This window comes from Engraulis encrasicolus, chromosome 10 (genome assembly GCF_034702125.1).
Source record: "Engraulis encrasicolus isolate BLACKSEA-1 chromosome 10, IST_EnEncr_1.0, whole genome shotgun sequence".
Taxonomy (NCBI): Eukaryota; Metazoa; Chordata; class Actinopteri; order Clupeiformes; family Engraulidae; genus Engraulis; species Engraulis encrasicolus.
In genome coordinates, this window is record NC_085866.1 from 29,668,019 (window position 1) to 29,690,518 (window position 22,500).

At 45.1% G+C, this 22,500-nt stretch overlaps 2 protein-coding genes across 2 annotated transcripts in view; one reads left to right on the plus strand and one right to left on the minus strand.

Annotated features, from left to right (window-relative positions):
- LOC134456922 (period circadian protein homolog 2-like) overlaps positions 1-16,439 on the plus strand; it is a 25,018-nt gene extending 8,579 nt beyond the window's left edge. The window contains exons 15-24 of the mRNA XM_063208576.1: positions 3,424-3,568; positions 3,989-4,068; positions 4,525-4,722; positions 4,848-4,997; positions 5,226-5,371; positions 6,318-7,217; positions 7,363-7,558; positions 11,187-11,355; positions 14,036-14,180; positions 14,533-16,439. Of these exons, the coding sequence (XP_063064646.1) occupies positions 3,424-3,568; positions 3,989-4,068; positions 4,525-4,722; positions 4,848-4,997; positions 5,226-5,371; positions 6,318-7,217; positions 7,363-7,558; positions 11,187-11,355; positions 14,036-14,180; positions 14,533-14,646 (2,243 nt within the window). The 3' untranslated portion in view covers positions 14,647-16,439. The remainder of the gene's footprint in view (positions 1-3,423; positions 3,569-3,988; positions 4,069-4,524; positions 4,723-4,847; positions 4,998-5,225; positions 5,372-6,317; positions 7,218-7,362; positions 7,559-11,186; positions 11,356-14,035; positions 14,181-14,532) is intronic.
- A 3,859-nt stretch (positions 16,440-20,298) lies between these two features.
- zgc:162200 (uncharacterized protein LOC558638 homolog) overlaps positions 20,299-22,500 on the minus strand; it is a 21,061-nt gene continuing 18,859 nt past the window's right edge. The window contains exons 11-12 of the mRNA XM_063208577.1: positions 21,321-21,720; positions 20,299-21,084 (exon numbers count right to left, since the gene is read on the minus strand). Of these exons, the coding sequence (XP_063064647.1) occupies positions 21,079-21,084; positions 21,321-21,720 (406 nt within the window). The 3' untranslated portion in view covers positions 20,299-21,078. The remainder of the gene's footprint in view (positions 21,085-21,320; positions 21,721-22,500) is intronic.

Genomic DNA, 22,500 nt, shown 5'->3' on the forward strand with positions numbered 1-22,500 from the left:
GCATTCGATTTTGATGCCGTCGATCGACATAGGCGAAGCACGTGAGCGAGAACAATTTCATCCAGAATTCATTGCTGGCTGCATACGCATGTAGACGTTGATGGTCATTTGAATGAGCCCAGTAAAGGGATCTATAGAAGTTGAGCCAAAAATCGTATAAGAGAGAAAGATATGTCAAACCGCCCATCCAATGCAAAGGAGTGTGCTCGTTGTCCCTCCTTCTTCTTCTCTTTTTGTGGTGTTTGCACAACATATGCGCTTCCACCATCTACAGCCAGTGTTAATTTCGTCAGCTTTTTTAAATTTAGTCTTAGTCTTAGTCACAATGACGAAAATCAATTTTAGTCTTAGTCAAATTTAGTCATTGCCTTCACAATTTAGTCTTAGTCTTCATCTAAATGATGAAAATTAATTTTAGTCTTTTAAATTTTCGTCATTTTAGTCATTTTAGTCAACATTTCACATTATTACAAGATAGCCTAGTGCAGCAAATATTCACACTTTTACTAACTTATTTTCCAGCAAAACCCAAATCAGTCCTGTAAAAGTAATTTCAACAGCAAAGAGCAAAGGAGCATTAGACAAACACTTCCAGGTGCAGGTTGCGCACGCTCTCTCTCGTGCATTAGAAGCTGCTGCGTATTATTTGCTTTTGAATTTGATCACGTAGGCTACAAGATCCTCTTCACCTGACCGCGTGACTCATAGCCGGCAGATTGCAGGCAGTGGGAAGGCCAGACATCCCAATGAAGTCCAAGAAGTTTGTCTGATATTTGATAGTGGCTCCCCGATGGCCGCGAGTCAGATAAAATATTCCTGATTTTAGACTATGCAAGTTCCCGTTATTTCGATTGGCAATGCGGGACAGAGAAAGATAATGGCTCGTGCGTCATTCCCGGAATACTTCAAATAGATTACGCGCACTTCGTAGGACATTGACAAACAATGGTTGAACACTAATGCTGTTTTGTTTGTCGGGATGTCGAGGGTCGATAAGCATCTCCAAGTTTAAGCAATGAGTTTTTAGAACTTGGGATGTCTGGGAGACGCTATTGTAATACGCATCGCATGGAAGGGATGTCGACTGCCTTGGGTCTTTTAGCGTTGCCCGCCTCGACGGGAACAAGTTTCAATTCTCCGCACTTTAAACCCTGATCGCCCACACACTGATTCTTATCAAAACTACAGTAGCCGTGCCTCTGTTTAGACTACTTAAACTTTTCCCCTGTAGCGCGCGCAACCCGTAAATGTCTCACGGTGTGTCTGTTCTAAATAAATGCATGAATCCGATCTTTATGATTTGCTTGCAAACTGCCTATTCATACGGTTAAACAACCAATATAGCAAACATTACAAAAGAACAGACAACGGACGTCGGCGTATGCGTAAGTGGAAAGGAGAAGAGAGGAAGCTCGAGGAGGTTTAAAATGACAGCATCAGAGGAAGATTGGCGCGAGTGACGGTAGCACTATTATCATAACTGCACAAACACACACTCGTTATGGAAAAAAAGGGTTGTTGAACATGTTTCAAAATCAACACTTGCCTCAACGTTGTCTCTTTCTTTTTGTCTTTCTGGGAAACATTTTAGGGCCTAAACTCAACTGAACAGGACTCACTGAACTAGGCTACTACTGATTGAGCCGCACCAGCGCCAGGCACTGCCTGCAGAGACAAACAATAACAATTACAAATTCATTTAAAAAAAATATATTTTTAATGTTCATTCGTCCATGGCTTGTTAATTTCGTCTCGTCTTAGTCTCCTTAAGGAAAATCAATTTTTATTTTCGTCATATTATTATGTTCTGGAAGCAATTTTTGTGCGTCATCGTCTCGTCATCGTCATGGGAAAAAGGGGCATTGACGAAATATTTTCATCATCGTCCTGGTTGACGAAATTAACACTAAGGGCGTTCATGATGGCGTTTTTTCAACCAGGTTGAAAATTTGCTAGGCAGCGAGCATGCTCAGTGTGTCCGCGTGAAGCATCCTGGTTAGAATTGCCGTTCACGACGCAGTTGAAGGGAGTGTCCTCTGCGTGGCAGTCGTGTCACATGGCGTTGAACCATCGCGGGAACAAAAGTTTTGTCAAGCAGCTACGCAGTACCAGAAAGCTTCTGCTGGGCAGAAGACCTCCCTCCATGATGTGAGGAATCTGCCGTGATTGGTGTTCATAGCTCATGTGATTCATGTGTGTGTAGTTGAACGTGCTTCATTTTCTACATGCTGAAATGCATTTCATGCTCAAATGCAGCATACTCAGAGTGGTATCATCCATATGTATGGTCGCACAACCCACTTACAACAGTAAAAAAGAGAAACAAACCACCCTGTCGTCAGATGCTCCATCTTCGCCACGTTAGGTGTGTATGCCGTTGGTTACAAAACCAGTACTATTCAGTGGGCCACCTGCCCGACGGTTAGAGTAGTGGTTGCGCGCCTGACTTCCATTCGTGATGTCCCCGGTTCGAAACTGCATCGAAACACAGGAAGTATAGTTGCTGATGGTGAATGTGGAAACAGACCTTTTGCGAGTGAGTGATGTTGTCTTTTATGTATGAAAGTGCACGAAACAGAGTGGCCTTTGTGGTTGGCGCGCCATGTTAAAGCTACATATTGAACACCTGGGTTCAATCCTCGCAGGATGGGTTGGCGCTGTTATGTCATTTTAAAACTGTCCTATCTGAAAGACGACTTTGGTCCCAAAACACAAAATGAAAAGCCTAAAGTGAGTACTAATTAACTGCATTATTACATGGAACTGGAGCCAAATCATCACAAATTTGACAAAGAATCGAACCTTAATTCACCGTGAGGTAATCTGTATCTCTACCTCTGGACCATCCGTTTTCTCTTCAAGTAGTAGAGAGAGTCTCGGTTTTTAGAAGCATGTGCCAACGTTGGTAAGCGCGTCATGGAATTAGCGCCGTGATGATTTCATTCCACGAGAGGGCGACCTGGTACACCCGCTGTCAAAAAAGGTAGATCCACCCACAGACCTTTAGATCCACCTTCTTTGCCGCTGTTGAAATCTCGTCGTCCTGATGTGTCCAGCTTGGCTGCGACGCAGTTATAGCTGCCTTTTTAAGACCAAGCAAATCACGTTTTGATCAAATCTTTTCCAACGTGGTTGCAAATGAGCCTACTGTCTCCATTGACTCCATTTATTCTTAACCTCAAGACTCCGAAGGTCTCCTAATCGAAGGTCTCTTAAACTGGGGCGTTCACCTGACATCACATGGATACCGGAAAAGAACCACCCTGATTTATCTCTCTCTCATATATGATTCTCTGGTTGAGCATTAGTGATCATATGACCTGTGTCCTCCAACAGCAGTCCGGTATTATTGATCACATGACCCGTGTGCTCCAATAGCACACGGATATTACTGACCACATAACTTGTGTGCTCCAAAAGCAGGTGAGCTGAGTGTCATGAGGGAGAGTGCTACCGCCCCGCAGGCCAAAGAGGGAAGTGCAGCTCCAGACGACAACAGCCAGAGCAGAGAGAGAGACAACACACGCTACTCATACCAACAGATCAGCTGTCTCAATGGAGTCATCAGGTGAGTGTGTGTCAGGGCTGGAAATAAGTACCAGTCCACCCGTCAAGGACGGGTAAATTTCAGGGCTGACGGGTAGATTTTTCAACATACCAGTCACTTATACTAGTAAAAATGGCTAGTGACTGGTAGATTTTAAATGTGTGTGCGTGTGTGTGTGTGTGTGTGTGTGTGTGTGTGTGTGTGTGTGTGTGTGTGTGTGTGTGTGTGTGTGTGTGTGTGTGTGTGTGTGTGTGTGTGTGTGTGTGTGTGTGTGTGTTTGTGTCTTGGCTGCTGTACTCTCATTAACGTGTGTGTGTGTGCGTGCGTGCGCGCGCACGTGTGTGTGTTTTGGCCGCTGTACTCTGATTAACGTGTGTGTGTGTGTGTGTGTGTGTGTGTGTGTGTGTGTGTGTGTGTGTGTGTGTGTGTGTGTGTGTGTAGGTATCTTGACAGCTATAATCTGAAGAGAAAGGGCCATCAGAGTTCCAGCACCTCATCAGAAGATGACAAGAACCCTCACGGTAACCACACACACACACACACACACACACACACACACACACACACACACACACACACACACACACACACACACACACACACACACACAATTGTTGGGGGGAAACATTGGGGGAAAGCCAATGCAAGTCAATTGGTGGTGTTGTGAAAGAATAAACGAAAGACAAGGACCTGTAGACTAGCGTTGTTCACGCTCAACATGCCGAAAACGTGTCGTGTTGCCAGCTGTTCAAATAATAAAGCCAAACAGCCGTGGCTGAAGCATGGACTGTGTTCATTTAGGGTAGCCGATGTAGCATGTAAGTTAATGAGACATTCCGTTTGTTTTGCCCCATAAAGAGGCTTAACGCACATTTATGAGCGAAGTACCCGGTTGGCCGTTCATGCGTATAGAAAGAGGCCACAGACCCTGTGTGCGTAGTAGCAGTGTTTCTAATTTTGCACCTCACTATGTGTAGATCCCAGCTTGTCAGAGGCCACACCCCCTCCCACCATGCGGACCAATAGGAAGCCTCCACCTGCTGTACCAACCAATAGAAATGCTCCCCCTGCCATGAGCCAAGCGATGATGTCACTGACCCCGCCCACCAAGGCGGAGTCAGCCACCTCACAGTGTTCTTACAGTAGCACCATTGTACACGTTGGAGACAAGAAAGGTACACACGCACGTACACACACACACACACTCACACTTTATATGTACACAGGTATGCATGAACATATGCATAACCAATATCCGTGAGGTGCTATGTTTATGTTTGTGTTTGATTGACATGTGTAGAGGCCAATGAGGAAGCAGAATCCCCTGTAGTGGCCCCTCCCCCTGAGCCAACAGCCTATCAGAAGCTGGGCCTCACTAAACAGTTGCTGGCTGCTCACACACAGAAGGAGGAGATGGATTTTATCGCTCGACACACACACACACATGCAGGTAATACACACACACACACACACACACACATACACACACACACACACACACACACACACACACACACACACACACACACACACACACACACACACACACACACACACATGTTTGTATTACTACCTTTGTGAGGACCTTCCATTGACTGAAATACATTTTTTGCAGTTTGTTCATAAACAACGAAACAAAATATTTAATGAATTTGAAAATTATACCCATGCCCCCCAGGTCTTGAGGAGAGCAGAACCTCGGGGTGGGCGGGATTTAACTCCAGGAGGTGTGGCCTGGGTCGGAGGGCCAAGAAGCCTCGTGTCGAGCCGCCTGATTCGTCAGACAGTGCTGCCTCTCAACGCAGACCCCTCCCCCCACTGCAGGTATGTGTGTGTGTATATTCATCCTTATGCTGTGTGTGTGTTTCTGTGTGTTTGTGTGTGTGTTTACGTGTGTGTGTGTGTGTGTGTGTGTGTGTGTGTGTGTGTGTGTGTGTGTGTGTGTGTGTGTGTGTGTGTGTGTGTGTGTGTGTGTTTGTATATGTAAGGCTGCCCTGGGTCGAGAAGCAACGGTTACCCATGGTTACGGGCAAATAGTTGCTAAAAATGAGGGTTTTTAAAGATTTTTTATGCAATTTTGCCGGCGGGTAGGGATTCATAAAACCCGTACCTTATAATAATATAAATAACTCTGCAGTAAAAGACTATCATGGAGGATCAGCTTACAATTTGAGTAATCAATGTCAGAGATTAATGAGTATCGGAGAAGATAAAATTGAAGTTTGCAAACGGTTTAAAATAGTCGTCCAGGGCAATGTCTGACATCTGGAGTAAATTGGGTTTGATAGCTAACCAAGACAGCAACACTGTAACAGCATATGCAGGAATATTTCTTTTAGCTTATGTGAAAGTTCGGCAAAACCAAAATAATTCCAGAAACGGCTTCATTTGGAGAAAATAAAGAGCATTTTTTCTGCGCATACGCTAGTCTTAATCGAATGCCTTTTGCATTTGTGTGATTTTCCACGGGAGCGGGTGAGTAACAAATGTAATGTTAAAGCGATGGTTTGGAGTAGATTCACCCTAAAGCCATTTGAACCGTGACATCCATCCAGTAGTGTTTTCTACCTTGGGCGAACATCAGCCAAGTTACAGAGTTATTCCGAAATCCAAAGAGCTTAGTACAAGCGCTAACGGAACCTGGCAGTATCTCCAGACTCACTAAAATGACATATGCGGTTCTTGAGAAATGGAGCCGGGCAGGACTCTGATCTGATGAGATTGCCAATAAATCTGTTTTTGACTTTGACTTGACCTTTGATCTTGACAGGGGCTGAATCAGACATCCTGGTCGCCTTCTGAGACCGCCCCCTCCTCTCTCTCCTCCAATCACAAGCTACATGCACCCCACGCCCCTCCCTCAGTGACCTCACACACTGCAAACCATTCCCCTAACACACCGGCTCCACCCTCTCTGCCCTCCCTCCCTTCGCCATTGGCTGCCCCTGTCATGGCTGTCCTTGTACCCGCCTACTTCCTCCCCCCAGCAGCATACACTTCCCAACAGCACTTGCAAGCACAAGCCGCATACAATTCCCAACAGCACTTGCAACCACAGGCAGCATACAATTCCCAACAGCACTTGCAACCACAAGCAGCATACACTTCCCAACAGCACTTGCAACCACATTCTGCATACAACTCCCAGCAGCACTTGCAAGCAGCCTACAGCTCCCAGGCTCAGACACCTGCCCTGCAGTATCCAGCCTTCTACTCCCAGCATCCTTTGCAACTTAACCCTGCCTTCAACTCCCAGCAAACCCCTCTTCTCCCCATGGCATACAACTCCCAGCATCCTCCGGCACCTCAACCAAGTTTCAGCTCCCAACAGCCACCCAGTGCCACATTCACACACCCTATGACATACACTCCTACCCCTCACACACCTACCCCCTCTCCCATCTCCCCCTCTGCCTCTCGCTGCAGTTCCCCCCTCAACCTGCTGCAACTGGGAGAACACACCAACACTGCTAGCACCCCTAGTGTCCCCAAAGAGCCACTACACCACACCAACACCGCTAGCACCCCCACAGTCTTGAAGGACCAGCTGCCCCACAGCACCCTTAGAGTTCCGGAGGACCAGCTGCCCCACAGCACCTCGCAATGCACTCACGGCTACAGATGCAGCTGCAGCCACAGCGCCACCTCAGCACAGGAGGAGACACTGCAGGTAACAGGCTTGTGTGTATGGGTGTGTTACACAGCGGGAGTGTGCGTGAGTATGTGTGTGTGTGTGTTTAATGTGTATGTGTATGTGTGGGTGTGTTAATACAATGGGGATGTAGAATGTTTTGTGTTTCTGTGTGTGTGTTCAGGCCAGTCACCCTGGAGACAGTTGCTGTGACGACGATGAGGACCAGAATGCTGATGGTGTCCATAGTGACGTGGACTGTAGCAACAGTAACCATGGAGGCTGTAACCATGGGGACGGTAACCAGGGAGACGAAAGTTCCTCCTCCAGTGAGATGGCAGAATTACTACTGCAGCAAGATCAACCGTGCTCTCCTGCAGGTGCACACACACACACACACGTGCGCACTCATGCACGCACGCACGCACGCACGCACACACACGCACATTAGTAAACCTCCGTCCCGAAGCCTCATACAGTATTGTAGCGCTGAGCTAACGGACTGGTCCTTTAGCTCATTGGTACTCCCATACCCAAACCGATGTGTTGACTAGGAGGTGGTTTGTTTGAGACCCAGTGGGAGAGGAGTGTGCGGGAACACCTCAGTTGCACACACACACACACACACACACACACACACACACACACACACACACACACACACACACACACACACACACACACACACACACACACACACACACATACACACACACACACATACACAGGGTGCATGACTACTCCTGGTCTGAATAGATAGTTGCCTACTCAGACATGACTACATTGGGAAGGGACGGCAGCTACTGCAATAGCATTAATATGTTAGCAGCTAGCATTAACTAAAGATGTTGTAGTGACTTGACGACGTAATAAGCTAGCATTAACTAAAGCTGCTGTAGTAGCATTACGACGTTAGCAGCTAGCATTAAGTAAGGCTTCTGTAGTGACATGATGACTTTAGCAGCTAGCATTAACTAAAGCTGCTGAGGATGTTTGGCTAGAAATCTTGTCCGACTTACCAAATTTCAGTCATGTTGCGATGATGACGTGACATGTGTCATGTCAAACTATCGCGGGGTCAATGCGACTACAGACAGACCTTGCAACTCCTGCAGTTGCTTATCCCCGTTGATGCTCGTCTGCATACCACCTCCGTGGTGACGCACCCCTGAGCTGATTGACCAAAAGTTCACTTGTCGGTGTAGGCGCGTTGTCCCACACTGCACTAAGCCCATACGACTTTGATGCTGTCGACCAACGTTGACGGAAGCACGTGAGCGAGAACTTGTTGTCACGATGTGGGTGTTATTAAATACAGCGCATTTGCAGTCGGCCACAAATATGAACGAGACGATGAGCTCGCACCGGTTTGCTCTACTAACACACCACGTGTGAGGAGTGGGGGGCAGTGTTAATTTCGTCAGCTTTTTTTGATTTAGTCATAGTCTTAGTCACAATGACGAAAATCAATTTTAGTCTTAGTCATATTTTAGTCATTGCCTTCCCAATTTAGTCTTAGTCTTAGTCAAAATGACGAAAATCAATTTTAGTCATAGTCAAATTTTAGTCATTTTAGTCATTTTAGTCAACATTTTAAATTTTAGTCATTTTAGTCAACATTTCTCATTTTAGTCAATATTGTGGTGTAAAATAAATAACCTACAATGGCTATTGTTATTTCACAAAGCATTACTAATATAGCCTATTGCAGCAAATATTCACCTTGTTACTTGGTAATTTTCCACCAAAACCCAAATCAGTCATTTCAACATCATAGAGCAAAAGAGCATCACACACACACACACAGACAGAAACACACACACACACACACTTCCAGGTGCAGGCTTCTCTCTCTCTCTCTCTCTCTCTCTCTCTCTCTCTCTCTCTCTCTCTCTCTCTCTCTCTCTCTCTCTCTCTCTCTCTCTCTTTCTCTCTCTCGTGCATTAGAAGCTGCTGCATATTATTTGATTTTGAGTTTGATCACGGAGGAAGCTACATGCTCTTCTTCACCTGACCGCGTGACTTAAAGCCTGCAGATTCCCGGCAGTGGGAAGACCAGACATCCCAAGTCTGCATGAAGTTCAAGAAGTCTCCCTGATAGTGGCTTCCCGATGACCACGAGTCAGATATCTGCTGAGTCGAGACTATGCAAGTTAGCGGTTTTTGTTTTCAATTTGCCAATGCGAGCCAGAGAACGATAATGACTCGTGCGCCATGCGTGGAATGTAATAGACCTGGGCTTAAATAGATTGTGCGAGCACACTTCGTATGCCATGCAAAAGTCCCAGGAAAAATAGTTAGGCAGGGGTATGCAGACTAGACGACAGAAAGGACATGCACATACAAATAGTTAAACACTAATGCTGTTTTGTTTGTCGGGGGTGTCAAGGCTCGATAAGCATGATCCTGAAAAGAGTTTTTGGAACTTAGGAAGACGCTGCAGACGCATGGAAATGCTGTCGACTTCCTTGGGTCTTTTAGCGTTGCTCTCGACGAGAACAAGTTTCAAATCTCAAGCGTTTTAAACTCCTCAGCGATCGCCTATCCATTGATTATTTTCAAAACTAGGCTACAGTAGCCGTGCCTCTGTTTAGACCAGCCAACTTTCTCCCTGCTGGCGCGTGCTCCCGCGGTGACTGATTTAAATAAAGTCACAAATCCGACCTTCATGATTTGCTTGCGAACTGCCTACTCAGCAACAAAACAACAAATATAGCAAACATTACAAAAAAAGAACAGACAACGAACGCCGGGCTAAGACAGCCTAAGTGAAAAGGAGAATAGTGGAAGCTCGAGGAGGTTTAGAATGACGGTATCAGAGGAGGATTGGCGCGACTGTCATTACTGCAGAAACACATGTCTTCGTCATGGACAAGAGGGTTGTTGAACATGTTTCAAAATTAACACTTCCCTCAACGTCTGCTATTTTCTCTCTTTCTCTGGGAATGTTTTAGGACCTAAACTCAACTTAAATGGACTCACTGAACTACTAGGCTACAGATCTACTGACTGAGCCGAGCCATGCACTGGCTGCCAGCAGAGACAAGCGAGGCAACACACAGCCTGAGCGCGCAATCACCTATGAAGTTCAAGACACGCCTTATAATTACAAATTACAAATTAATTATAAATAATTATATTTTTTAATGTCCATTCGTCCATGTCTTGTAAATTTCGTCTCGTCTTAGTCTCCTTGACGAAAATATTTATTTATTTTCGTCATATTTTTATTTGCTGGAGGCAATTTTTAGTGCGTCATCGTCTCGTCATCGTCAAGGGAAAAAGGGGCGTTGACGAAATATTTTCGTCATCGTCGTGGTTGACGAAATTAACACTGGTGGGGGGGCAGGCAGTGAGGAGGAGCTGAAGTGGGGACCTGCGCAAACTTGTGTAGAGGTGTGAGACAAGACCCATATACACACGTGAGTGAGTTGTTGACCAACCAGTTCATGGGCGCGTGACCTCGGAGGCAGTCCGCCGACGAGCGTTGAAGGGGATAAGCAACTGCAGAGGTTGCAAGTTCTGACTGCAGCCGCATGCATCCCGCGATAGTTTGACACCATGTGACATGTCACCTCGTCAACGCAACATCGACGAAATTTCGAAGTTTGACAGGAAATCTAACCGTCATGCAGCATTTTCCATCCAGGGTGCATTGCTGTCTAAATGCGCATGCATGCGTTGACACATGTCGATCGCACCTACTGCACTGTTTGGCACTGCACCCCACTTCAGCTCCTCCTCTCTACCTGTCCCCCGACATCTCATACCTGGTGTGCTACGTAGATCAAAGTGGTATGAACTCATCGTCTCGTGCAAATTTGTGGTTGACTTGGAATGTGCTGTGTTTAACACCACCCACGTTGTGGCGACAAGTTCTCGCTGACGTTCTTTGCAAGAAATCAAACGCACCTATTGATCCCCCGGGGGATCAATGAAGTCACTCTATTCTACTATTGCTACTTTCTGTCCCTGACTATTGCCATTTCCCATGATTCTCTGTTACAGGAAGCAGCAGCAGCAAGGTGTGTGCTGGCCAAATCGACAGCAGCCTGGTGCCAAGGGGGCGTGGTCAGGGAGAGGGGAGGGGCCTGAAGTGTGTGCTGCAGGAGCCTCTCTGGCTGCTATTGGCCAATGCCGATGAGAACGTCATGATGACCTATCAACTGCCAGCACGGTGAGTGACACCTCAGACAGCCAATCACATATTAAAGGGCGGGTTATGCTCTGTTTAGAGCCTCAACGGAGTGAGTCAACACAGTGAATTATAATTTATAGCTCCATTCTAGCTGCGCTATCCGTTTCCGTCGCAAGGGTAGGGACAGCGAGATGATTGTTCAAACTGCCTTCAATACAAAGAGTAAACTAGACGTGCCGGTTGTTTTTTAGCTTCACAGACTCAACGACAATGAAAATGAAACATTAAATCTTTATGTTACTTGCATTTTTGATCGCACTAGCAGCCACCGCGGTAGTTAGGAAGAAAGAAGTGGCTCATTTGACGAGGATGGGTCGCACGAAGCGCCTCGGAAACACTGTTCAACTGACCAAATATAACTTCAGCGTCGTAACTTGCAAGCGCACGTGTTGTCTTTGGTTCGTGTAAATAAATGAAACGACAAAGCACGGGCAACTTATTTAATGAAGAGCTCACACAATTCGTAGCCCGACGAAGGTTAGAAGGAAGTAGCTCGTTTTCGAGGACAGAGCAGGCTGGTCGAGAGGACCAATTACAGCGTCTTCTGCTTCTGTCCCTCCGTTGCTGTCTGCATCATTCACTGCGTCGAGTCACAATTTTGGGGAGATGCCCCAGAGTACCTGCGTGATGGGGGGGGGGCTTCACTCCGTTAACTGCGCGGCTGACTGCATCACGACACGACGCAGGGAAGTTGGTCTCGAGGCATAAATCACCCTTTATTAAGACGGCACTTCCTGAGTGTCTGTGAATAACTACACATACAGTAGTGCTTATATAAAGACAGAACATTAGACTAGAGGTTACCCTGCCCCCTTTTTCATGGCAATCCTGCCAGCCATTACTTGTAGTTAGTGTGTATAATGTGTGTGTGTGTGTGTGTGTGTAATGTGTGTGTGTATATAATACAATTTGTGTGTGTGTGTGTGTGTGTGTGTGTGTGTGTGTGTGTGTGTGTGTGTGTGTGTGTGTGTGTGTGTGTGTGTGTGTGTGTGTGTGTGTGTGTGTGTGTGTGTGTGTGTGTGTATAATGTGTATGCGTGTGTAGGGCAGTGTTTCCTAACCTTTTTTGTACCAAGGCACACTTTTTCCCTTGAAAAATCTTGCGGACACCAGCAACCAAAAGTGATGAAATAATGAAAACAAATTATACTCTGATAAAAATGACTATATTGTTAATATAGGCGGCTACAAAGTGTCTTGAATATCAATCAAATAAACACAAAACTGTATTTTTTTTTTCATATTTTATATATCCTCTTCTAAATAAAAAGTGCACTTAACATGTTCATTCCTTAAAGAAGCTATAAACTTCAAAGTAGGCCTACAATTTACAAATTATTATTCTGTCCAAAAGCATTCTATTAGCAGGAATACAGACAATAATGCTTATTCTGACAGTAGCAATATTTTGGAAAGATCACTGTTACAATATGAAGACGCATATGTACAAATATCAATCTCCCTGTATATTTTATTCACTCAATTTTAGTGTGAAACCTAACCTAACCTAACCTAACCTAAATTTCACCAAGGCCCGCCCTAAAATGCTGTTTGACCAATCACAGCGCTGCAAAAGGACGCAATTGGTCAGAAGTCGGACAGCTTGACAGCGCTTCATTGAACTCAATGCGGAAATCTCATGTTTTCAAATGGGTTTTAGCAAGATATTACAGTCATATTATTATTAAAAACTTTGAAAAAATTAAAAATTGTGCCTGAGGTATTTGTGACAAAGGTGCAAGTTTCCCCATGAGGTAACAGGAGGTAATCACTTTCCCCTTTCCCTAAAACCGGGCTAATGCTTACCAGCAGCTGGATAGTCTGGCTTGAAGGGTCTCGGCATCCTCACACTCGACTAGAAAGCAAACGGACCAACAAACATACTGTATGTTGTGTGCTCAATCATGCCACCACCTCACTCGTTTAACTTTTCAGTAAGGTTGTAAGCAAAACACGAACCTGTTTCAGGATAGGATTTTGGTTTTCTGACCTAATTAATGAAGAAACAGCGCTAGCAAAGTTAACTATCAGTCACGTCAGGAGGAGTGTTTTGACTAGTAGCTAATTGATGATATTTTGGTAGGCTACTGAAGATACAACAACAATGCAATTCGCTACCTGCTGCCACCTAGTGATAAGGAATTATTTCATGATTAGGACGCCAGTCAACAGCAGACACTACTAGAAAATGACATAGGCATTATTTGCTGATAATAATGATGAATTAGTTAAAAAAACAAAAACAAACAATTAAAACAAGAATTTTCCACAGCACACCTGACGATCTCTCACGGCACTAGTGTGCCGCGGCACAGTGGTTGGGAAACACTGGCGTAGGGAGCCTGGCGAGTTGTGTATAATGTGTGTGTGTGTGTGTGTGTGTGTGTGTGTGTGTGTGTGTGTGTGTGTGTGTGTGTGTGTGTGTGTGTGTGTGTGTGTGTGTGTGTGTCTGTCTGTCTGTCTGTCTGTCTGTTGGGAGCCCGGTGCCGTGTTGCGTGAGGACCGCAAGCATAATGTGTGTGTACAATGTGTTTATAATGTGTGTCTGTGTTTATATATATAATTTGTGTGCGTGTGTGTGTGTGTGTGTGTGTGTGTGTGTGTGTGTGTGTGTGTGTGTGTGTGTGTGTGTGTGTGTGTGTGTGTGTGTGTGTGTGTAGGGATCCCGGTGCGGTGTTGCGTGAGGATCGGGAGCGTCTTCGTCGGATGCAGAAGAATCAGCCGAGATTTACATCTCAGCAGCGGAGAGAACTCACACAAACACACCCCTGGATACGCACACACACCATGCCAACACACATCACGGTACGTGCACACACACACACACACACACTGATGTACCCTTTCTTTTCTTTATTAACTGCTACTGTAGCTTTTACTGCTGTTTTTAAATGTGTCTGTGTGTTTGTGTGTGTGTGTGTGTGTGTGTGTGTGTGTGTGTGTGTGTGTGTGTGTGTGTGTGTGTGTGTGTGTGTGTGTGTGTGTGTGAAAGTGAGAATGGCGTATTTGGACCAATGCTAGTAATATTTAATCACTAGTTTGTTTGCGTGTCCATTTGTGTGTGTGTGTGTGTGTGTGTGTGTGTGTGTGTGTGTGTGTGTGTGTGTGTGTGTGTGTGTGTGTGTGTGTGTGTGTGTGTGTGTGTGTGTGTGTGTAGAAGTGTGTGTACTGTGAGGACGATGTGTCTGGACCGATGGCTGCCGATCCTCAGGTGAATCAATGCATCATGGAAGAAGAGGCAGAGCCAAGCAGCGAGGAGGGGCCTGAGTGACCGCCTGCAGCGCCGTGATTGGACGCCTGGTCTCCTAGCAACTCTGTGATTGACCTTCGCTGTCTCTAGGCAACCACTGTGCCATAGAGGACGGGAGGCACAGACACACATACACACACACACACATACACACACATCTAAAGATGAGGCCACTCCATAACTGTGTTCAAGACGTGTGAAACGTTTGCAACACTTTAAATCCAAATGAGGAACTGAAACTGGTCACCTGTCCGTGTGAAACTGAATCTCAGGCATGGGTAACTGTGATGATAAGGAGGGACACATTTTTTCATGGCCATCATCGGAGAGCCATACTATGACCACGGATCTGACTGCAATTCGCATAGTCTGAGATGCAGTTGGTTGCTCGCTGACTGACGATATTGTTTGGATTGGAAGGAATAGAAGTGTTTTCTATTGGCCAACAATACAATTACAATGGATTGATTCAGTAGTGTTTTTTTTATCTGGTCATTATTATTATTATTATTATTATTATTTCTATTGATCTTTTATCTACGGGCGACACTGAGGGAATCCAGTTGCACCATTCCTGCTGTAACTGACCACCTGTTGTGGTGAAACTGGGTGTGCTGACCACCTGTTGAACCAATGGCAGCTGAGAAGGAGATTCAACGAGCCGTTCTGGTCAAGGAAACAATTGGATAATTGTTCGAACACGCCTACCAAACAGAGAAAACGTTGTTGCTGATGGGACAATTGTTTGAATTGGGAAACGGTGCCAAACAGACCTGAACGTTTGGCCACGTTGCCACCAAACAATTCGTTCAAGGAAACGAAAAGTTGCAAACTGTGATTAGCCTGATAAGCCAGCCTAAATGTGAGACCGGAGTAATTTAGTCTGGCCCGGATGAACGATACCTCCGAAGATTGTTGATGAGAACAACCTGTTGTTTTTTCAAACCGTGCCGGCACTCTAACCAATCGGTGATCTTTGCCGTTGATGTGCTTTCCAAGCGGTGTTGCGAGGTTCGTCGTCACTCCCTCAAAACCCCGCCCGCTTTGATTCAAAACAAATCGCTGCGTTGTGATTGGTTTTGCCTGACTCAGGGCACAGCGTTCAAACGGTCTCAGATAAGAGGCCAGACCCACTCGCTAGCTGAAAAACTTCGGCGTCCAGCGGGTGTCGCTGGTTTACCAGGCTAAACTGTAACTGCAGTAGCGGAACATGAATATACCTCTTGTATTGAGTTGCCATGGTAATATGCCTCTTGTATTGAGTTGCCATGGTAACATGCCTCTTGTGTTGGGATGTCATGGCAACATGCCTCTTGTGTTGAGTTGCCATGGTAACATGTCTCTTGTCTTTGGGTTTCCATGGTAACATGCCTCTTGTCTTCGGTTGCCATGGTGCACAGATGGACTTCCTGTGTATGGCCATTGTATCTCCATAGAAACCAGGAAACTCATCACCATGGATACCAGGAAACTCAGGTGCTGTAGAATTAGAAACCAAACCCCTTCCCCGTCTATGACCACACCCCCTCTCACATTTCCAGTCTTCTCTCTCCATCTCCCTCCACCCCACTCCACCCCTCTCTCTCTCCCTCTGCATCTCTTTAGCTGGATCTTGAATTGTGCACTTGTGCACATCAGTGTTCATGTTTCAGTGCTTATGGTGTATTAGTTACGCACTGAAACATATTGACCGAAGTGCACAAGTGCGCCATTTGAGATCCAGCATTTGTCTCAACTTGTTTCCATTGAGTATTTTTTATAGGAATGTGAAGTATGTATGTTCTGTATGTTGTTTAATAAAGTTGTGTTTTTATCAGCAAATGTGTTTTCCTCTGCCTCCGTGGTGTGGGTGTGTGTGTGTGCCTTCAGCTGGAGGCCTTGAGCTGCTCTGATTGGACCCTCTGCTCGCTGTTCAGCCTCAGCTGTACTCAGCCGGGACTCACTAATTCGACGCCCTTTCGGTACTTACGGCTTATGTCATACGACCCTAAACCTAAACCTAAACCTAACCTTAACCCTAAACCTAACCCTAACCTTAACCCTTAACCCTAAACCTAACCCTAAATTGCTTGTTTGAATTACCATGTGACGGTACCGAAAGGGTGTCAAACTAGTGGGTCCCGTACTCAGCCTTTTAGCTAGACAGAAGACACTATAGCAAGTCAGGGATGAGCTACTTTCATGTAAAAGGGCAACTCCTGCCAATTTCAATGTGCTGTTTATTGCTCACGCTACCCTTGACTTGTCAGTACCCAGTGACGCCGCAGTTTTTGGCCCAGCCCTTTCCGAGATATGAGCTATTCTAATGGGGCCAACTTTTGTTTACATTTTTTTTTAAAAATGAGTATAGGCCTACTCCAAATATTTTCCCAAAAGGTATCGCTGTTAGCTAGCTGTCTGCTGATGTTGCATAACCTTTTGGATGTTTTTGGGAATAAATAAAAATGTTTTTTAGAAATGTAAGCAAAAGTTGCCCCCATTAGAATAGCTTATATCTAGGAAAGGTCTGAGCCCAAAAATGTGGCGCCACCGGGTAATGACAAGTCAAGGGTAGCGTGAGCAATACAACAGCACATTGAAATGGCCAGGAGTTGCCCTTTAAGGAGAGACACATTTTTTCATCACCACCATCAGAGGGCCACATGACCAGGCATCGTACTGCAACTCCGTTCGAGTTCGAGGTGCAGTTGGTTGCTCAGCGACTGCCAATATTGTTTGGAAGAAATGGGAGTGTTCTCTATCGGCCAACAGTATAATTACAACAGATTGCTTCTGGTCATTCTTTATCTATTTCTGTAATTATGTTTTATCTGAGGGCCACACTGAGTGAGGAGGCGGGACCCATGTGGCCCCCCTGGGCCTCTAGTTGCCCATCCCTGCTGTAAGTCCTCTTGCAGATGGAATTACAACGCTAGTGGTATATTACATGGTGTCAACTATGTAACGTTACATCACACTACTTGTGTTTTACTTACATCTGTGCATGTACTTCTTTATACTACAACTCTGCATCATAGTACAAAAAACATCCCCATCATGATACTTGCACCACCATTAGATAAGATTAGATAAAAAATATATATATATATATTTGGGTCTAAGGGTCACAGACAGTTTTTCAGGTTTGTCAGACGTCCTGCAAACAAAGAATTGAAGCCATAGTACACAGTGACAGTTAGGCATGATGGTGTAGTCTACGTAGTATACCCACTTCAAAATTTCAGGGATTTCAGTATACCCACTTAGAAATGATTGATCCATTTATTTAGAATGGCACAAATATATACAGTATACCCACCTCAGAAAATGCTCAAATATACAGTATACCCACCACAAAAAGTAGACTACACCACTGGTTAGTCATAATCACCATCAAGGAAATTGGAATTATGGACATGTGGGCATACAAATCTGCCCTCACAGACAGAAAGAGAAAAAAAGGTCTGCTCAGCCATGTTTCGTACACACAATTTATTTTTCCTCAAAATGCCAGACCCATTGTGTGCTTGCAGCATACAAAGATCTATGTTACAATACAATACTATTTCTTTGCACTGAAAATTTCCCTTTGCACAAGGAAAACATCAAATGTCATTTCAGCTCTGACTTAACAGCATTCAAGTTACACATCTGCCCAATAATGGACAACAATGAGCTCTTCAAACATTTCTATTCAGAGGGCAAAATCACAGATCACAGAAACTGTTGAAGCAGGATTGTTCAATTAAAAAGTATATTACAAGATTTCCAACTTAGAATGCGTTAGCTTTCGCTTAAAAAAAAAAACAATTGAAAGAGCAAGAAATGAAAAGTAAGGCACTATTCTTATATTTTATGTTTGTTGCACACAGAAGTGAAAATATATCATGATTAAAGTTAATCACAAGTCAAAATTCTTGTCATCAGAGTTTAAAAAAAAAAAAAACATGATCCTAGTCAAACCAACCATCAAATTAATCAAACCATGATCCTACACTGAACTGAGTCAAGAGATATCTGACCTTTCTATATCATTCACAAAGAGGAAAGTGCATTAAGCCCTCCTCCACACACGCCCAGATAGCATTTAGGACAAGTGGAAGTCTAACAATCGGTGGCTAGACAGAGCCAGAATTTACAGTAAAAGCTGTGTACACCACAAACAACCTACTCTACCTAAGAGGCCAAGGTCACTGAAGAACTTTTGCCATGAACTTTGCTTCGCTCAGGACGTGACATTGACATGTTTGATTTAGGTAATCACTTAACGGCTCTGGCTTGTCAGCCTGGGACATTCGGAGATATGATCATTCTAATTGGTTTTCGCCGAACCGCATCATAGCTCATTACCATAATATTAGCTTCACTGTAATCGCTCAGGTCGCTTCGCTCCCGGGCCAATTCACTTTGGTTGCTTTATTCGCAGAACCTCCGTAGAGAAATCATGACTTCCGTCGCTCAGGTAGCGTAGGTCGCTCTTGGTGTACACCTAGCTTAAGTGTATTTGGGAAGTGTATGGAATGACATCACCTGTCGAGAACCCTGAGGAAAACACACCTGTCTGAGACAGCAGGAAGTGGTAGCAAGAGTAGCGCCAAGCAGCTTGATTTAAAAAAAACGACCTCTTCATGGTCAGTAAATAAAGAAAATACTACAAGCGAGTATGAACACCTTGAAGTATTCTTGAGGAGGACTAAGCCCTGTGAGGTTTTCTGTGCAAAACTGTTGTTTTGATGTAGAGATGCTCCGATCAGCTGTTTTTGGCCCCGATCACCAATCGATCACCTAAATCATGATCTGCAGATTACCAATCACTGCCGACCACTGCACTATTCATTATCTATATAGACCAGTATTCATAGACCAATCATAATTTATCCTTTGAAATTGGAAATGTATTTGCCAATCTATTTTCCAGAGTGGAAATATATTATCCAAGATAATATGCAAAAACGGGTTACAAAAATTATTCATGATCAGACTGAAACTGAAACAGAAAAAAGCCAAATTGGGATAGCCTACCTACAAGAAACAAAAAAATAGTCACTTGCAATGAACAGACAACAGGCACTTTCAAAACACAGTGTGCCTGTTTGAGAAAAGCCCTCCTTTCTCCGTCACTGTCTCCTCTAAGACGCAGGTCTGGTTCAAAAACTAATCAGCTGACTGATATTAGCGATTATAACTTTCAAAACAATAACGTTGACATGTTTGTACTCTAGACATTGTCGTGCTAACCAAGTTAGCTAACTGATGAGTTGTGTGTAAATCGCAAATGTCGGGAAAACGTCACGTGGCTCGGCAAAATCAGAACATAGCCTATAAATATAAATACAGATATAAATGGTGATAGTGAATAGTGGTGCAAGTAAGGACACATTCCTTTCCCGTTCAATTTCACCTCTACCATAAATACTGAATCAAACCAAGATAACGCAAAACATGCCCACTCAATGCAAAAGCGTGTGCTCAAGTTGGGTCTCCTAAGGGGGCGTTGTCCCCTACTTCTTCTTCTCTTTTTGAGGTGTTTGCGCAAGACGTGCGCTACCGCCATCTACAGCGCTAAGGGGACTTCATTGATTCTTAACCTCAGGACTCCGAAGGTCTCCTAAAGGGGCGTTCACCCGACATAAAGTGGATACCGGAAAAGAAACAAAATGGCGCTTCTTGTTAGATCCACCTTCTTTGCCTCTACTATGTGTAGTGCCAGATGTAGGCAAAAAAGTTGCATGAGGAATTGAATATCTCGTGATCGGGGCTTGATCGGGTTTGCCAATCAAACTAGGCTAACATCAGCCCATCATGATCGGCTGCCGATAGATCAAAGCATCTCTAGTCAGACTGATGTTCACACGGTTGAACCATATGGTTTTGTGCTCAAGTAAAGCTGAATAGGCCCTATACATGATACCACATGATTAATACAACAGTATAAAACCCAACTAGTACCTGGCAGGGTCTGCCCCCTCTCATTTTGCCTATGTAACGTCTTAGAGTGAGTGGCTTTGTTTAATATTAAAAGTCTTAATACTGTACAAAAGGGGGGGATAAAAATACAGTAATCATAAAATCAACTGCTATACTAAAGTGGTTTTCAAGCCAAGCCAGAGCCAAAGCCAAAGCCACAGCCAAAGCCTTGGTCTCTCGAGCTTGAATGAAGGCAAGGTATAGAGTGGATTTGTTTTGACTCCCAAGGGAAAATGGTGGCAGCCACGGGTATGCTATTATGCCGCCCTCATCTCCACAATAAAACCATGCAGACAACTCAGATCCAACCCATGGAAAAGAGGATCAATGAGAGGGAGAGGGAAATGGCAGTCCGTGTGTAGGCTGCTGGGATGAGTCATATCGGAGATGCAGACGGGCAGAGAAGAGGGGTCACACTTAGGTCAAACGGAGGTCACGTAGAGGTCACACGGAGGCCTGATGGCGAGCCAGGAGCTGGGACCCAGAGTAGAGAGGGGCCAAGACTTTTCACCGCTGTAGAGCCAAAACAACAAGAGAAAAACGTATTAATGGCAAATATCTCATTCACCAATACTGCCCTAAAAAGGCATTGTAACTGAGAATACAACCTTCAAAGTATTGGTATTAGGTTTAAGTTATCATACAGCTCATTTTTGTATTCCAATTAATTTTCAATGAAACTAAAAACACAAAGAAGGGACAACACTGAAGAAGGTGTGTGCTGACGTGAGAGAAGGAAGGGCACTTACTGGGCTGCCGTGAAGGCTGCGGGAGATGACCCGGAAGTGGTTGGGAAGGCTCTGGGGCCCAGTGGAGGTCATGAATACAGGGCTGGAGCGGGGGCCAGCGGAGGTCATGAATACGGGGCTGGAGCGGGGGCTGGAGCGCATGGGGCTGCGGGGGGCACGGCCAGACTTGGTACCCAGCTGCTTGGCCCGCGAGCGCCTCGGGCTGCCCCCGCCCCCTCCTCCTCCTCCGCTGCTGTTGCTGATGGGAGACAGGGGCACCTCCAGGTCCTCCAGCCGCTGGGTGAGGGCCAGCTTCTGCTGGATGGCCATGCGCAGCAGGGAGTTGAGCGTCTTCTTCTCGTCCTCCGCCGCCGCCAACTGCCTCTGCATCTCATCCAGCTGGGTGACGTACTGGTCACACCTGCAGAGAGGGAGAGAGGAGAGAGAGAAGAGAGAGAAGTGGAGAGAGGGAGAGAGAGAGGTGGAGAGAACGAAAGAGAGAGAGAGAAGTGGAGAGAGGGAGAGAGAGAAGTGGAAATAAAGAGAGAGCGAGCGAAGTGGAGAGAGAGAGCAAAGTGAAGAGAGAGGGGAAGAGAGAGAGAAATGGAGAGAGAGTGATTGAGGACGTCTTGAGAGATGAATGGGCATGAGACATCTTACAATTTCATTTATGCTGCCTGTTTTCATGCATGTCCACAAGGTGGCACTGTAGACACACATGGGGTATCCAGAGACTGCCTGTGCAGTGATGCACCTGAACTCCTACTATACAGGGGATCAGATAGATGTTGATGGTGTTCATAATGATGATAGGTGTTCATGGTTGAATTCAGCAATGATTATTCCTAACTTCTTGTCTTAAAAGGTATGTATGTATTATTGTGGCCAGAGTAGGCATTGCAACTATGCTGCTCATTCCCAAATTTTATATTTCAACAACACAGCGAATGTTGGCGTAAAATACTGGCGTTCTAAGCGATTTTTTTGAAGATGTCAGAGAGGTGTAAGAAGGGTGTACAAACGTATTCTTCCCGCTGCATGTATTGAGCACTAAACTAATATTTACAGGAAGTAAGCTGCTAAAAGACTAAATACTCTCCCTTTAAGATGTCAGCGGCAAGTCAACAAGACAATAAAGACTGACCAAATCTTTCAGCTGCTGCTACCTGTATTTTTTTTCACACACCTCAGCTGGCAGGTG